Genomic DNA, 18822 nt, shown 5'->3' with positions numbered 1-18822 from the left:
AAACAGAGGAGGTGATATGTTGCTGAACAATAGCAAACTTTTAACTGAAGCAAAAGAAGTTTCTGAAGAGAAAGCACAGATGAAGGTATTAAGAAGTATCATTACTCCAAGGCAACAAAGCAGTGACAGAAATTTCTTAATAGCAGTATGCAGAATGTAAGCCCAAAGAAACAAAATAGAAACTGAAGTATTTAAAACAGTAAGAGAAGTGCTAAGAAGCAGCATGAAATGCCAGTCAAGACTTAAAACTGCATGGCTCATAAAATGACAATACACACATACCGAATATTTCAGAACAGAAATACCTGTCTTGATCAAGAAAATGTTACTGAAGTTCACACACAAAATCACACCACATTTAAGGTTTGTATGTTGATGGCATAAACATGGCTTTAGTTTTGCTCAGGAAGATCTTCATAAAATCTCTTTTCCTCCTAGCACTTTGCCTGTGTCGTTTCTTCTGCTTCTCAGCATATATTTACTACATAAGGGTAAGTATTTCATGTGTTTTTTAGGATTTAACCAAATCTTTTGTTTTTAGCGGTAAACTTTTCTAAATGCAATCCCCATAATTTAAAGCTATTGGACTTTTAGTTGTAGTATATTATGAAAACCACTAATTGTTAATTTTGCAAAATTACGTATCTTCTTGTGAACTCCCAGAAACCCCAACCTTCACATAATGTTGCTTGACATTGCAGAGATATACAGAAAACATAAGATGGGAGAAAATTAATCTTCAGATATTATTCAGGAAGAATATCATGTTACCAAGCCATTAAAAAAAAAAAAAAATTATTGCCATGCACTGAATTGCAGTGGAATCTAGAATTCTGGATGATTCTTAAATATCCTTTCAGGAAAAAAAAAAAAAAAAAAAAGCGCCTGATTTCCAATTCACATGTAAGCATTCTTGTAAGCATTTAGTGAGCACAAGAAATACTAGTTAGTTTTTTCCTTGAGGTGAATAAAACCTGGAGCGGGGGGGGAGGTAAAAGACAAGCCTAAATAAAGCACCATCGATAGGGTTGATTCCATCTTCCTTCAATGGAGAAGAAATGTACATAATTTTATTACACTTCTGTATTATGGATTTTTCTTTGCTGTTATTTGAAGCATTAATAAAACAGCTCAACTGCACTGGGCCAGCTCAGGACTTTTTCCCTATGGCTATTCATCTGGCACCAGTTGGAATTTGATAACAAAAATCTACACTTTTTCTAAAATACTTTCTTTTCCCTGAGCTGAAAAACAGGAAGAAAACTAAGCAAAGTGGAGATTTTTCACTTCATGGAATATGCCAAAGTGGAAGCTTCCTTTTCCTTTACACTTCCAACTGATAAAAAATAACTTTGAGCATTTTGCAGATTCTATTCTAAATAATAGAAAGTAGAATTTAAACAGTGATAGACTTTGGTTTCATCTCCAATTTCATATTGGTGGTGTGCATATGCAGGTATTCAAAGTGCCACGTGTTATTATATATAAAGCATACATAAACACATTAAAAACCTAACATTTAAGAACTGACATGAACAAGTTACTCATCAGAAAAGAAAAAGGGACTACAAGTTATCCTAACAAACCAAGGCAGGTTGTCATTATATGGCACCAACAAATGAATTCAAAGGAAGAAAAATGTTTTAAAACTGCATATAGATTACCTTGCCCTGGAGATGAAGATTACTGCGGATGATATCTCGTACTTCATCTTCAGTATCTTTCTGTCAATAAATTACAAATCATATAATTAGGAATAGAAGGTAATTAAGAAATGATATTGTTCATATAAATGTCAACCTTGGGCTTAGTTCAGGTGATGAATAAAACTGACAATGTAGAATGTTGACAAAAAACTCAGCGGCAATAAGTCTTTTTGTATCAGGCCAGAGCGAGCCATATCCGAGCTCACAGGAACAAGTTCTGGATGGCATCATTCATATCTGTCCACAGTAACACACTAAATGCATGTCTGAATTAAAATTACTAGTACATACACATATAAAAAATAAAGTTTGACCAAACAAAACCAATATCATTAACACAGCCTTCTCTGATTTGATTTTTGTTTCTTTTGGAAAACTTTTATCCTTTATAAATGTTCAGGTCACCTGTCTAAAAGACACATAACCTGCTAGGGTCTATAAAGTATCATAGCTTGAGAAAGGAGTCTATTCCAAATTACAGTCACATTATTAACTTGTGAGTTTACTCCTACAAGAATCACTTTTAAAACAGTTTATCCCTACAGAAATTCTTGCATTCACATGAGAGTTTTTTGCTGATTAAGGATACCAATTAAACTCAAGACACCAGCGTGAAAAGAGTAGGCGTATTTTACTGGGGATAACTAAATAACAGAGTAATACAGAAAACATATAGTAAGAAAAGACAGAATAGTGCACTTAAACAAATAAGAAAATACAAGGTGATGAATCAAATGATTACTACATAAATGAGAGAAAATAGTGATTAAGAAAGATACATCACCACTTGCATACTTTACCATCACCCAGACCCGTAGTGGCTGGGGAGCCCCGGTTACAGCGAGGATTTGGAGAGCCTTTCCCTGCAAGTGGGAAATCTTGCGTGGTGCGTCCACCCATAGGTGAGGCTTCCAAAGTCGCTGTGAGCGGGTCCTGCCTTATATACCCAAAAATCAGCAAGCCAGAATAGCTGGCACCTTTGTTTTAAGAGTAAATATCTGGTTTCAATCTCACATTAGATTCCCCCAGAGCCTGGCCAGGGCTCAAGGGAGAAGCTAAGGGAGCTTCCCTGCTTATCTAATTGGATTATGAGCAAGGTCACACATCAAGTCACAGGGCCAGACAACTGTCTCCAAGACCCTGTTATCTATCTTATCCACACACAAAGAAAGTTAAAGATACATTCAAGATAGCTACATCTTCCATACATATTTCACTAATGATTACGTACTGAGTTAGCAGCTTTGGCTCAGGGCCTGTTGTCAGACCTCAATACTTCCAATGTAACAGAATAGGTGGTTTGTTATTACTTAGTATAATACCTGTTAACACAATGGTTATCAGTTACAAAATATACAGGATCCATCTATAGGTCAACTCTGGCTGGAGCCAGTTGTCTAAGCCTTAGCACTTCAGAGAATAATCAAAAGGAATTAGTTATGATATTAGGCACAGAAGTTAGGAAACATCCAATTCTTATTTGCATTTCCTAATTCAAGATTCATAAAATATAACAAACACAATTTAGCATTAAAAATTAAGAGAGAGAAATAATTACTTTAATTTAAGTATGTAATGTCTATTCATATACTGGTCATTTAGAAAATAAGTATGTCCAAACTGAAATGTTTCATGTCCTGAAAATGAGAACAATACGTAGATTAATACCTACCATAGTCATCCATTGTGCTTTTAGATAACAGAATTATAGTTTTGATTATTTATCATACTGTAAGAATGAGCATGGGGAAAATATTCAAAGAATTTCATTAGTAAAATATTTCTTCCTTTTAGAAGTGCGAAAAAGAGCACCTACCATACTGAATCGATTTTTTGCCAGTGCAATTAGCTCTTGGTCTCCAGGAGCACAAATGTTTAGGCCAATGGGAAGCAACCTCTTCAGTGCTGCCACAATGAGAGAGGTTTGCATAGAGTACCGGTCACCTTTCCGCTTCATCTTCTTCCTCTCCTGGTCAGAAACTGCTGCCTGCAGCATACGGCAAAGATGAAAAAAGAATCCAATATTAAATAAGAGAATTGTACTAGCAACTCTGTACTTGTCTCTCGTTTAAAAATTTCCTTACTACCTATACAGCTTCAAGCCTATCCAATGAAACTGCTCTTATATAATTGCCAATATTTTGCACCAATATCTTGAAAGTCCACTGTGTTTCTCAAACAACTACGTGTTGATTCTCAATCCAGTTTTTTCAACAGATATTGTTACAAAAAAAAAAAAAAAAAAAAGAAAAAAGAAAAAAGTGCTTCTCTGGAGTCCTCCCGTCTCCTTCCCCTCTGCAAAGAGTAAAATACAAAAATCTTTACACTACCTTGGACATCTTAGATTTGGTGTCACTGATAAGGAAAGACATGTTGTTGATTTCATTTTGTACCACAAAGTTCTGCTCTTCCCTTTTGAAATTCTGGAAATATATAGAAAAATCTCAGTTAGGAGCACTTACAATATATGAGGAATCTATCTAAACATATCTTAAATAAACATATAAATTAACTAGAAATTTGTAAAATCCTTAAGATAAAGACAAGTACAGAAAAAAATAATGGATGATCAATACTGGCCTTGAATTCCAGGTTTATTTACATGACATAATTCAGGGGGCTGTGTGATTTGCATTTTATTCTATGTTAGAGAGAAAGAAATGTTTCCCTGGCTATGAAACAGCTATGATAAAAATCCCACTCTTCTAATTCATATAAAAATATTGTCTGGGTTTTCCCTTATTAGTAAACCATCCATTCCAATTTTTCCCCATAAAAATATTAAACTTACAAATACACAAGTAATTTAGTCATCCAGTATCTATCAACTGTGCAACCAGTTTCTGTGTACAGCAATGTTTATAATAAATCTTACAGTGAAATTCAGGCACAAGTATAGCAATAATAATATATATAAATATAATATATTATATGTATTATATTTTTATATATAAATATATTTTATATATATTTTTATATATATATATATATATATATATATAAAACCAACCAGAAACCAAAAGCCCCACAACAAACAAACCAGAAATTATACGCAAAGTAGCTACAACCAAGTGCTACTATGCTACAAAACACCCATCAACTCCCCTAGGTACTTGAGCATTTCAAAAGTGTCAGAAAAATGAAAGTCATTAATACCTTGCCATCTGCAGTTCAACTTCTGTCATTAAATGTGTTTTCCCAAACACAACCACTAAATAACCAATCTGCCTACTAAGAAACCTAATTAAAACAAGTATTTGCCAAGGAATTACTTACATGAGACTTTGACCAGTAAATAAAGACCTCAGCCACCATGCGGAACAATTCTTCCGCTTCAGGGTTGGGCTCTTTCAGCCATTTTGCCCTAAAATTTGGTAAAAGGGTGGAAATGTGGATGATCCTCACTGGCTTTATGCTTTGAAATCAGTTTTCATCAGTTTTCAACATTTTACGAGCATACAAGCCAACAAAATCAAGCATGCATGTTTTTAATCCTTTATGGTAGCATTGGCTTTTTGATGTCCTATTTCAAAACCCTTAAAATCCTTTTACATTAATCCTAGGTCTAAACCCAACAGATTCGGATTGCACATTTTTTTGTTTGTTTGTTTTCTTCTGAAAAAGACCCCAGCACATCCTAAAAGTCATAAAGCATCAACTTGAGCAACTCAAAGACTGTCAGGCTGAGTAAAAGCTACTTTAATTCAGTGATAGACATTTCAAGGGATAAGAGATGGTATCAATAAACAGAAAGATTTTATAAGATTTATTGACCTATTCCTCTCCACATACCTGTTATAGTCCACAAATCTAATCAACAAAGGGTAGAAGGCATAGAGGTCCCGTGCCAAAGTGGTGAACTCATCTAGGATGAGCAGTTCAGCCTCCGACATGTCACCTCTGCCTTCTGCTCTTAGATGTTCTTCATCCGATACAACCACTGCTGCTTTTTTCTTTAGTTTATCCATCAGTGGCAGGAAGTGTGTCTTTAAGAGCTGTGGCTTCGCTTTGCTTATGATGGGCTGGGAAAACACTATTTAAGGCAATGAATATTGTAAGATATACCTAGCCACAAAATATAAATAAAAACTTTCATCTTTCCCCTCTTTCTTGGATCTTATTTCTAGGCTACAGAGTAAAATCCTGCCCCCATTGAAATCAGCAGAAGTTTTGCCAAGAATTAAATGTGGTCAGGATTTCACACAGTCAATTCACTTTGTTACTATGAGGGCAGAATTACAACTTCACAGACTAAGCCTGCAAGATCAAAAAACTAGAAATGACTCTTCACTGGTATTCTGTCAACAGACTGGTATTTGCCTGCATAATTTTATTCAGTAATGTAGAAGTTGTTTAATGGTACATATGGGTAGATACCTACATAGCTATATAGTGCGCACACAAGTTTTCTCCATCACTGGCTCCTCTTTTCAAATGTTGCGTTCTAGATTGAGCGAAGTGGAACTCAAAAACATGCTCTAGTTATTTGCAAACCTACTGAAACACCCTGTCTGTATTTCTTATGCAAGACTTGTGTGTAGACTGAAATGAGACTGATTCAACCATCCATCGACCAGCCATATGAGACTTGTTAGCCCAAGTTTTTTGCAAATCTACTAATAAAAATGAATGTAAATTAACACTTCATCTGGGCCTATTAGTGCAAAACCATTTGTAACATATCCACTGGACTACGAAGAATTTTAGGCAGCTACCACTTACACTTAGGGTGCATTACATTACTAACCCTCAAAAGACTAGGAATCCAGACGGCTACCATGAATGAAATTACTACTATAGTAAGTATTGGAAAGTCATAAAAAAGCCTAATTGAAAAACTGAAGTCACAACACTGAAGTGACATTTCCTTACAGATTGTAATATTGAGAAATAAACTGGTTTTAAGTAAATTTTAAGGTGTTATCACAATGAAGTTAATGTAAGGATTACTAAAATGACATGCATTTCCACATTTCATTGTAATAGACACGTTAGATATACAGCTTCAAAACAATATTTCAAGGAACCAGCACTCATACAGAAGAGCAAGGAACTGTGCAATGCCTGCAAGAAAAAACTTGCTATACAATGAATATGGGCTAAACAACTATAGTCCTTTAATTTCATATACTGTAAAATGCACACGCGCATACTTGGAGAAAAAGAAATAGTCTAATGTACTTATTAAGAGATTAAAACATACTGCTTACACTGCTCTTTCTTTATACTTAATATTTCTTGTTCATCAAGATCTGTATTGTTTAAAAACAAAAATATGAGTTTTCTACTCCAAATTTAGCAGGGTAAATACGGAGTAGTTCAGGGTGTGTTTGTATATATACACACATGTATTTTTTGGATATACGCACACATGCTTGGGCTTTTATTTATTTATTTTTACATCTTACCTGCTAATCTCTTCATCCAGGCTCCTTCATCAATACCAAGGTTGTTATAGATGATTTTCAATATGTTACCCAACAGAGTGTTCATGTGCTCTGATGTCAAGGCTGTGCAACACATTTCAGCCTTGTCAGGGTTGTTTTCTGGCCCATGCTCCCACCAGTGTGACATGTAACTACACAGCATAGGCAGTATTACTTCCATGATATGTGGCATTTGTGTGTAACGAATACCAGACTCTGCCAGTTCCACAATTTCTTCCATTAGCTTCACCAAGGAAGGAATATTTGGGCAAACCTCTTCTACACTAGTAGGCAAACTGAGAACTGATGAAAAAAAAATTAGAATAAAAAAAATCAATAAACTAAGTCATAGAGGGAAACTAATTATGTTCAATTGCTATTCTTTACAACTTCTGTTTTCTATTTACATTTATGTCCTTCTGATCCAAGCAAAAAGCCCCCCAAATACAACAATAAAACCCGAGTACTTTTATAGCATTGAGCAATAAGCTCTTTATATATAAGCTTCAATAATAAAACTTTATATAATAAAAATAATTCCTGTATGGAAGATTCAACAATGTTATTATTATGGAATGAATTCAGAGAAAGCAGATGCAGCTTGCTATATTCAAAATAAAGCTTAAATTTCAGTATTTCTTTCAACATAAGCTTTTCAGTTGAGGAAACAAAATGATGCAACGAAACAAGTCTCCACAAAACATCAGATGAGACCTGGAGTGTTAACAGAAGAAAAAAACCTCCATTGCCTAACATGGAGCAGATTCTAAGAAACTGACTGCTGGAGGTGAATTTCTGATTGCAAATGTTTGCTATTCAAGTTATCTGAATTACCATTTCCTTCCTCTGAAAAGGCACTGTAGTTGCCTTTACTTTTGGAGGCAGATTTGTTCATCTACAAATAAGTATCTGTTATCACAACTATTGGCTCTTGAATGTCTATCATCGTGATGTACACATACGAGATATACAGATATGTATATATTGAAAATTTAGCCTGCAATTTGTGAATCCAAATGTTTGTACCAACATAGTCTAAGGCTAGTCATTTTCCAAAACAGTCTCTTCTCCTGTTTAGACCCAAATACATTTTACACAGCCGTCAGAGTGTCTCCTTAAAGCCTGATGAACTTTTGGAAAAAAAATACAAATTTCTGTTAAAAATGAATGAAAGTACAGATGACTGCTTTTCTAGATGTATTAAAATAGCTAGAACATATAGGCTAAGTAAGCATGGTTGTTGATATTTTCAAGATAAGACACCACAGGTCTTTGAAGAAGAAATCTGTTATGCCTCCTTTTTTAAAAATAAAGGTGAAGTTATAAAATCGAAGCTATTATAAATTGGCATTTTATACACCGTCACCTATATGTATCTGTGATATAATTCACATCCAGCATATATGCAGACTTTGTACAGTTCTACTGTAACTTCTCTTCGGTTTACCATAGAAACAAGTAGTGTATATGACCTTATTTAACAACTACATTTTACCATAAGAAACATGAAGAATTTCAGAATGGAACAAAAAGGTATACGCAAAATAAACATACATAAACTTACTGGAAAGTATCTGTACTGTCTTGTATTTCAAAAAAACAATTTATATACTAGTCTGCAAAGTATTTACTTTCTAGGGGTATATTATGTACTTAATGCAAGCAAAGGTATTTTGCTTCAATTGCAAGTATGTATGTTTTAGGGACACAATATTGCAAATGAAAACTGAGGAACTGAAGTTACTGATTAGAATACATAATTTTATCATAAAATATATAATATCTGAGATACTAAAAATGTGTGAAGTCCCTTCAGTAAATTGATGCCAAAGTCATATTTTGATAAAGGTATCTTAAAATGAAAACATCAGTATCTTTAGAAATGTAAAATAATTGGTTTTATGAGACTTAGTCCATAAGTCTTTAGGACAGAAATACAATAAAGAGATTACAAGAAAATTCTTGCACTATAAAATGTATGCAAAAATACATGTTTTAAGAAACGTAGCATTTATAGTGACATTGTGTCTTCATAACCATTATGTGACTTTCTGGAAATACCTGCTCTGTCTCTCGCATTCTTGGTATTGTAAATTGAGTAGATATTATGTTTGTTCAAGTGAGTTTCCAAAAAAGCCACTGGAAAGGCACCTGAGAAAGCGGCCAAGCATTCTCCTAGTGCTGATCGTTGCCTGTGAATTAACAAACATCATATAAGTGTACACATCTTTGTTGACTGTCTACACCTCAGAGTAGTTGTATAACAGTCTTATTTTTATTCTAAGATAAGCTCATCTCAGAGAGATAAGCCACTACATTGTTAGGATCATCAACACAAGAACAGGTAACAGAAATTGAAGTCCATCAAGCCTCTGTTAATATATGAATGAAAATTTAAGACAAAAAAATGACAAAGTTGTCGTACTTAGCTGAGAACAAATCAAGAACATTCAGGGAAAACCCAAAGGCATCATAACAATGCCTTCTGTTCTGTTACTTCCCTCTCAGCTTTACTGACTTTATAATCTCTACTATTAATAAAAAACTACTGAATAGACCAAGAGACCACATACAACTGTCATTTTATTTGAATGATATAATTTTCTTTTTCTGAGAAATAGTAATAATCAGACCTTGGTCTAGCATGAAAGTCAAGTTCTTCAGAGAGTGGAAAATTGCTTCTACTGATCAATAACTCCCAAAGATTTGCACAAAAAAATTGCTCTATGCTCTTCAAGTGTATGACAACATTTATTTGATAATCAAAATTCCTTAAATGTGTCAAAATTGTGTCTCCCCTGTTACTTCACTTCGGTCCTTCAAGGGATATTTAAAACTATTTTTTCCGACTTCAAATTCAGTTAATCAAAGCGGACTTTAGATATGTGAGAAATCCTTAGCTGCTGAAGCTGAGCCACACAGATGACAGAAATCCAGGAGTCCCAGGAACTTCCAAGTAAATAAAAAGGCCTCCAAACTGATCTTGTGATTTAACAAGATTCATCTTCAGTCTAGTTTATTACACTTTAAGAATTTATATTCTTTCTAGATCTAACACATTAAACTTGATTTTGTTAAATCTAACTTCGTTTCCACATTATTTATCTTGTTTGCTCCTTCTTCCTTTTTTTCTTTTTCATTAGGTCTTCATCATATATCCAAAACATATATCCATCCCATACACAAAGAGCATGCTACATGCTTTTCACTTGCAATAATGGTTGTAGACAACCATACACAAAAATTACCACTTACACTGACATATTTCATACAAACGCCACATCATTTATTTGACAAATACCAAGACCAAATAATTTTCTATCCCTTATGAAATTAATGAAACTTGGTTTTCCACAGATGTGTATTTTGTTACTTACAAACTTTTGATGCCTACCATTCTTTATTATGTTTCCTATGATACTGCCATGAAGTAAGCAAGGGCATGTCATGGAGCTGGTCTGGAGTTATGTACAGATTAATTTGCTAGACAGTGTACAGATATATGAACTTCCTGCTAGATTACTGCTACCAGTATCTGAAACGTGTGAGTCCTATTTAGCCTTCTCTCACAATGGTGCTAGTCACTATAGAGCAACTATTCTGTTTTAAGAACTGAATTATCTAGGTACCTCTATTTTTTTGGCAAATAAAGTTTCAACAGACCAAACATAACTTGGAGGGAGGTTAGCAGATAGATGAACAAAAAAGCAATTATAAAGCGTCACTTCCCTGGGTAATTGAGCTAGAAAAGAAGTAGTTGTTGTATGAGTGATAAATTAAATTTAGAGTAATGAGAAATAAATATACATCAAAATTAAACAATACATAATGGAGAATTATAACAACAGCTGAGCTGAATGACATATTTTTACAGTTCTCCAGCTGAATGTCAAATCAAGTGATATTTATTGCAAAGACAGATAATTTGATTTGTAGTTTTTTGTTTTAATCGAGAAATATATTTTGACAAACATATAATGCAACATTTTAACTGTATTATAATAAAGGCAGCTTCATTCCATTTAAAATCTGAGCACCATTTTTCTCTCAAGATATCTTTCCAACAACAATCTCCTCTTATATTCATTTCTGGACTGCTTACTCGTGAAGCTAAATATAAACACAAATATTAAAAATAGAGGAACAATTTTTCTTCTTACCTCTCTACATAGATACTCTTGCTGGTTCCCAAGGCATATAAACTGGCAAGTATTCTGTAACAGGAGACCTGAACATCTTCCACTAAAGAAAAGAAGAAAATGATAGGTATAAAGAGATTTTCCTTTGCAATACATTTCTGTAGAATTAAAACACATTTCTTATGACAATAACTGAATTGGTAATATTAAGCTATCAAAGGAAATCCACAGAAACCACTGTCTAAATACAAAAAGTCTTCTGAACACTGAGTGCCATAGTCTTTACTCAAAACTTCCATTTACTTTAGTACAAAGTTACCAGATAAGACAGTAAACCTATTTCACCAGTGCACTAACTTTCTGAAATTAATGGCATATCAACACTTTATGGATAACATTTAACTGCATAATTTAATAATTTATTAATTTAATAGCTATAAAAAATGTGTCATTGAAACTTTTCTAGTTTGTCTGGAGAACTTAAGAAAGTTTCATGGCAAATCAAATAAAGTGCTGAAACTAAAAAAAAATTAATAGGGAACAGATAGATTTACAAATGTAACACCGCTGTATAAAATACATTACAAAAGAAAGGCAATCCTATTAAACAGGTATTTCAATCTTTTAATCAGTTGTGGGCTTTTTTTTATTTTTTTATTTAGAAACAGATACCAGTTAATAGCATGTACTTAAATTTATACTTTAGACTGACAAAGGATTAAAAAAATAAATAATCCTTTAATCCTTATGAAATAATTTTTTAAAGCATCAAATGTTTCAGTCACAAAAATGTGAGAATAATCTTAACATCTAGTTGAAAAAATGCTTTTCCACTGTAATCTGCAGTAATAATGTAACAACAGTGTTAAGAACCATCAAGAACTCCCCCAGTCTTTCCGTATGTATTTTTTCTAGTCTCTCCCACGGTGCTATCTTCTCCCAATATGCAATGAAATCTTGGGAGTAAAATAGGATAAGACTTAACATGCTGGGAGAGCCTACAAGATAGTGCATCAAAGCTATACAGACTGGCTCTTTACTATACCATGCTTTCTAGTTTGGATCATCTTGGAGTATTTTTACATAGTACACTGACCCACCTTTGTACATGATCACACCATGGAGTACTCTGCACATGTAGTAATACTCTCAGGTACAAGCACCAGGTCAAGATGCTTGTCAACAAAGTAATACAAATAAGATAATCTTATTCTTAACAAGATGTAAAGAGAAGTTGTGTGTAAGAAAAAATAGCCTTTCCAATTATGCTCTAGACAAAATAAATAGGCACAATTTAAATTAATTACTCGTTCTCAGTTTATAGATTCCAAATTGGGTGTTTGACAGCAGTGTGATGTATGTAGAATAGCTGGTTAAGATTATCAATTTAAGTGATAAAGTATCAAAGGCTAATTATTAAGTTCCAAAACATGGAATACCAGAGATCAAAAATTATGCAAAGCATGAACATATTGATGTCTGAAAAAGTGGTTTATGATGAACAAGTGATGTATGTGAACCCCACAGATGACGTTTTCTGGATACTGTCAGGCTCCTGAATTTCACAAATATAATTTAATAAGAAAAGTGGATGTTTACATCTCATCACACTCAAATCCATAAATAAAACTGCAAATTTTCAAAAACAGTTCTCTTAATGCTATTTTAAATAATACTTTTCCAGATTCTAGAAAGAGAAAACATATAATTTTATGTTCTTTTGTTCCAGGTCCTTCTCTGTTATTTCCATAACTGAGTTAGCTACACAGAGCAGAACTGCCTCCTTTAGCGCAGTCTGGACTCCTGTGGAATTCCTAAAATATTTAAAGTTTTGTGTTGCAGACTGCAAAATTTTGTCTTGCAGAGACTTGGTTTGAGAAAATGAAGGACATTGTATCTGCCATACTCAGAATCTCTACAGAAATCTCTTATATAGAGCCTCACACACATTCCCTTCTCCAGTGCACAAATTCTTCAGGAGTTCCATCCACTTTTCCTTAGGATCTGAGATGCACCCACCTGCTGAAACTGAGTCAAGGTGCATGTACAAAAGAATAATATCATTCGCGTAGTATAACTTCATTTATAGACAGAGCAAAGACAAATTAAGTTACACAAAGTAACTTTCCACACAAGAAGAAAGTCACAGTAAATCTATGGTAAAGTTATAAACAAATTCGAGAGTTCTGACTGTCTGATCACAGCCACATCTGCTTTAGTATTTACACAAAGTCCACTAAAACCTGCAGACTGTTCTAGGTCAATTACAGCAAAAGTTTGATTAAATCAATGACAATTTTGTCAAAATTACATAGGATTTGTCCTTCTCTATAGAACTGAGTGTCTAGCAATGCTTACTACATGTCACTACAGATCTTTTAGTGGCACGACACTTCTAAATAATACATACATATCAAATCTTCCCCAAACTGGTGCTGTCCAATATGCTCAAATAATGAAGATAACACTGGCAGGAGAGCAACTGTGGTATAATTAATGATTTGTGTAACTCCCTTTGGCTGATTTCTGCTGTGTGTAAACTGGCCTTGCTTAAGATTTTCCATTGTTTTCTCCAGATCCTCAGCAGCATTGTCCAAAAAGGCTCTCAATGCCATCTTAACAGATTCCAGACCAGTTTTCATCACAGTCCTGTATATAGCATGCAAAAAGAATGAAAAAGAGTATTTTATTAGACAAGTATGGAACAAAGCCTAGTCTTGGTTTATATGAAATAGATAATAAAGATCTGAAGAAAAATCTTTCCTCTTGACATTGGAAAATCTTCTCATAGCAGAACAATCTACTGAAAAATCATTTCATAGATATCCTGCAGAACACAAGGATATTTTATCCATTTTCTCGTTGAGAAAATAGTCCTTTTAAATTTACAAATTAAGTGATTCATTTGCCTTCAGAGGGAAAAAAAAACACCTAACAAAAAAGAAGAAGAAAGTCTGCAATTTATGACTCTAGGAAGAGAAGAACTATCTCAAGCTAGAACTCAGAAAGTCTTCCCAACCATGACAGTCATATTTCTGCCTCCACAATAAGGGCATCAGAAAGGAATGAGTAAAAACAATAAAATCTGTTCAGAATAAATAAATAAATGCACTGATTACATAACTATAACATCATAATCAATTACATAATGAGATAATCCAGGAGAATTATTAGCTTAGTTGTTTTAACTAGCTCAATTACAGAGATCCTGTTTACAAAAAGTATCCATAAAGGCATGCATGAAATAAATCCCAGTGAAATTCTTTTGTAAATTGAATCACAGTCCCGTCTTTTTGTTTGTCTGTTTGTTTACAGTTTCAATGGCAATATTACCAAACTTCCATGTAACTTCCATGAATTCCTTAATTTCCATCTGGCACTATTTTTACATCTCTACCAAGAACTGAATTGGTGACCTCCACCTGTATCTGTATTCCATCTGTATGATTGCATAGAGCATGGACAAAGTGACAAAAAAGCCAAGATATTGCAACCTAAAGGATTACTATGCAACAGCTGAGACATATTAATGACCATGATTATGACTCCACCCTATAGCAAATGGAAAGCAAAATTTGTTCATTTAAGTCACTGCAAGAATACTGAGAAAAATAGCTATCTGCATGTCATCCATTCAATTAAACATTTGAGAGTAAATGCAAAGTGAAAAAAGTTATCTTAAATTACCATGGAGGCAGTTTAAACTATCATTTTTTTTCCACAACTGCAAAGATCTAAGAGTCAACTATCAGCACAAGATAGCTGACTATACAGTTAATGAAAAGCTACACATTATCCTCCAATATTTTAGGACTGCCTCATTTACAAACCTCACAATGGTTCAAGCAGTTCAATTTAACTTAAAAGTATCACCGAATTTGATGTAAAGGTGGTTTTTTTGTTCAAATTAAAACTTGAATTAACTTTGCAATTAAGACATTCTACGAGACATATTTACTGCACTCCATGTGCATTTAACTCCTGAATTTTCTGATTAACAGTGTAGGTGGAAGAATAAAATATTTCTAATATTACTGTGAGTTTGGGACAGTCACATGATTAAAACCAGATGAACTAACAGCCAGCAGTTCTAGGACACCACTGATCCGAACTGAAGTTGAAAGTGTAACTTACAAATATTGTCCTGTCAAATCCTATTAATTAACTAGTAATTAAGCTACTTTGCAATGGTAATTCTTTTCAGTACAATAGTTCTTGAGTTTTGAAATTCTGTAGCTTTACACAGGTAGCCCAAATCTGACCGCACATTATTTTCTTCAGTGATTTTCTTCGTGCTTTAGAAAATATATTCAGCATTACCTTGCATCCAAAGTCTGGCCCAGTATGTGAAGACAGTTGACTATTGATGTTGCATCATTTCCTAAACAGGGAGGAAAATTATCCACCAATTAAGCTGAGCATACTCTATAGCATAGCTACACTCTGCTAACTTTATCTTTGGTTTTAATGAAAGAGTAAATGACAGCAGAAGAGCAATTGAACTTCTGCAAAATTTTAACATTCAAGTTAAAAAACATGCAGTTTGTTGTCTTAGCTTTGTTTACACAAATGCAGTAACTAGAGGCAGTAAAGCATCTCTCATCAAATAGCTGAGGCAGTCAAGATGGAAGCACTTTAATGTGGGGTTAATTAGAGCTGCAGTGTATTGTCTGGTTTTCATTTCAGTTCTATAAATTTTGCTTAAACTGATTCAAGTTCATCTGAACATTTATCTTCCCCCTCTTAGTAACAAAAAAGCTGTTAACTTTCACAAGCTGCTATTGCAGGAAGAGAACATTTATATAAAATGTCATCAGAAAGGTTAGTCCCTGATGTTACCAATAGGCTCCAGCCACTTATAGCAGGATCAGGTGTGGCCCACATCAGTAACAGTCTCTGACATAAAATGCATCTCCCATAATCAATTATATCTTTCACACTTACATATGTAAAAAGAGAACTTACACACAATATGCCTAGTATGCATATGTACATCCCAAAATGTTGCCATGTACAAGCCACCTCTAAATTCACTTTTTAAATCCAGAACACAAATTTGATCTGCAGTTTATTTAATGTATTTATTTTTTAAAAAATCTAAATCTCTGCAAAAATGAAAATACCTTTTCTTGCTTCTCTGTATATTTAAAGTTTCTCAATTAAAAAAAAAAAAACAACAAACCAACAAAACAAAACAAATTGAATGTTTAAGATAGATTTCTGAAAACACTGTCATCTGCATACAGTGTACTATACTTTCTCACTGGTGGTTATTTCACTTGAAAATACAGGCAAACGTACAACTAGAATTAGCAACTGCTTCAGTGAAATAGAAATTTTAAAAGATAAATTGCAAGGAAAGAGTGGGAGGTTTACTGCAGCTCCGAGAATGTTGTTCTATGCTATCAAATGAGGAGGTATTGTGGTGTTCATCTGCAGTAGATTAAACAAACCTGAACCACAGCTTCCATGGCTGTCCCCAGCCAGGCAATCCTACCCTCTTTGCACTGGTGGTCATGCAATGATAGAGCGAACAGATGAGAAAGCTGAGGTGGCCTAAAAAAGTCCTACCAAAAAAGACACCACAAAAGATTAATTTTTTTTGTCAGTTCCTATTTTTTTTTCCTTACTATTTTACTGCTCTGGTGATACAAATGCCAGTGCTGTTGAAGAGAGGGCAGGACTGTGCTAATGACAGCAGGGATGGAGGGAAGTACTCAAAGCAACCCAGACATAGACTGTGGATTAGACCGTCAGGAAATAGTACCTTAACATCCATTGTGCAAGTGTGTATACACTGTATGCTACAGTGTAATACAGAGATGCTCACTCCAGTTCCCTGAAAATTTACACTAGCAATCTATTTATACTGTGTAGACACATTTCAAGAGCCAATATTTATCAGGAATCAGGCACTCCATATGCTGCAACCAGATGGAAGGGTCAGAAACTCATCTAGTTATTCTGAAAACCAGACAAGCTTTAGGCATATCCCTGTAGCAGATACTGCAGTGTGGTTGGTTCCACAGACTGGGATATCATAGCACAATTCAGTGGCCATCATAAATGCAGCCCCTTCAGTCTAAACTGACTGACATACTAGAGTTTGGTCAATTTTATCCATGTAACACTAAAAGCAGACTTTCAAATTTATCATGAAACTTCTTTTCTGGAATGTCTCCTTCAGGCAGGATTTGTTACAAAATATTAGAAAATGTAATTTGCTATGAAAGACAGGTTTAGGTTCAGTGAAAATCTGTATCTTGCTTTTGTTCAATGTCATGAATCTAGTTGTTTACACTGTGTTTCTAAAACAAACACAACAAAATAGAGTATTTTTTAATATTTTGCCTTAAAATACCACATCTCAAAAAAAAAAAAAAATCTTTTTAAACTGAACATGTCAAGAATCAGTTTGCTTCCAACCTGAGGTCAAAAGTCAGTTCAGAAGGTGCAGTCTTATGTATTTTAGAAAGCTATATTATTATATCAGGAGGGAAGAACTACTGTTGTATTGTGAAAGTGCTATGGATATTAATTCCAGGATACCTCACTGGAAGGACACTTTCAGGATATCGTTAGGCAGAGAAAGCCTCTGGGTTTTTTTTAGAAACTCCTCTGATTAATTTCTCTAAGTCGCCAAAAGTGAGTGAAACTAGGTCTTTCTTATCTGATGTCTTACCCAGCTAATTTTTGTTTCAGATTACATGGGTCTGTACTACCCATATGAAGATTATTTTTTTTTAGATTGCTTATATACTTACATAGAAAGAATGCCTTACTGGACATTTAAAAAATATGAAAGAAGTGAATCAAACCAGTCATATAATTTTTGTTTTTTAAACTGAGAAAATATAAATTCAAATGCCCAATTCACCAAAATTATTCACCAAAAACTTTCAAATTCGGTCCATGAACAATAATGAAAGTAAATCAACACAGTCTTACTGATGCATTAGCTACAGCTCTCAAATAGTAAATTATTGCGGTCAAGATCTACTTTCACGTTGTAAAGAAATACTAAATCCATACTGAATTACAATTCCGTAATCTCAGTGACACTCTTAGATATCAAATGCAATTAACTGTTCGAGCTCACTCTGGAAGACTTGCATGCCTAATTTCCCATTTTATCAAGACTTATATATACAGCAACTGTATATTCAGAAGTACCATTCAAATTCACAATAACATAAAACACCTATATAGCAAAACTATATAGTATTTTGCTATTTGCTAGAGCAAACTCCCTACTATCTATAAAGGTTATTATCAAGCAACTCTTGCTCATTCAAGATGCCTCCAAAAAGCACAAATAAACTGTTTAGGCTCCAGCTGTGCTCAGAGGCTGTCCTCATAGCATTTTCCCCTCTTCTACACAGGTCTTGTCTTTGCTGGCATAAGTGCAATGCTTTTGATCAGGTTTTGCTACATGAAGTAATTCAGTTTCGAGTTAAGGCAAACTATAAAGTGACTTTGACTTGAGTTTGTAGGTCCACAGTAAATGACCGTGCTCCAGTCTAATGGTGACCTTGTCATAACTCATGGAAA

At 34.1% G+C, this 18822-nt stretch overlaps 1 protein-coding gene across 6 annotated transcripts in view; it reads right to left on the bottom strand.

The window, feature by feature from the left end:
• RYR2 (ryanodine receptor 2) overlaps positions 1–18822 on the bottom strand; it is a 431008-nt gene that overhangs the window by 79178 nt on the left and 333008 nt on the right. For all 6 annotated transcript variants that reach the window (XM_074896823.1, XM_074896825.1, XM_074896824.1 and 3 more), the window contains 10 exons: positions 15592–15652; positions 13682–13920; positions 11293–11374; positions 9194–9324; positions 7115–7435; positions 5499–5739; positions 4983–5070; positions 4037–4129; positions 3523–3693; positions 1665–1724 (listed from right to left, as the gene is read on the bottom strand). In XM_074896823.1, coding sequence (XP_074752924.1) covers positions 1665–1724; positions 3523–3693; positions 4037–4129; positions 4983–5070; positions 5499–5739; positions 7115–7435; positions 9194–9324; positions 11293–11374; positions 13682–13920; positions 15592–15652 — 1487 coding nt within the window. The remainder of the gene's footprint in view (positions 1–1664; positions 1725–3522; positions 3694–4036; positions 4130–4982; positions 5071–5498; positions 5740–7114; positions 7436–9193; positions 9325–11292; positions 11375–13681; positions 13921–15591; positions 15653–18822) is intronic.

Source organism: Athene noctua, chromosome 1 (assembly GCF_965140245.1).
Source record: "Athene noctua chromosome 1, bAthNoc1.hap1.1, whole genome shotgun sequence".
Classification (NCBI taxonomy): Eukaryota; Metazoa; Chordata; class Aves; order Strigiformes; family Strigidae; genus Athene; species Athene noctua.
The sequence above is the reverse complement of the archived record's forward strand: the minus strand, read 5'-3'. Positions and strand labels throughout refer to the sequence as shown.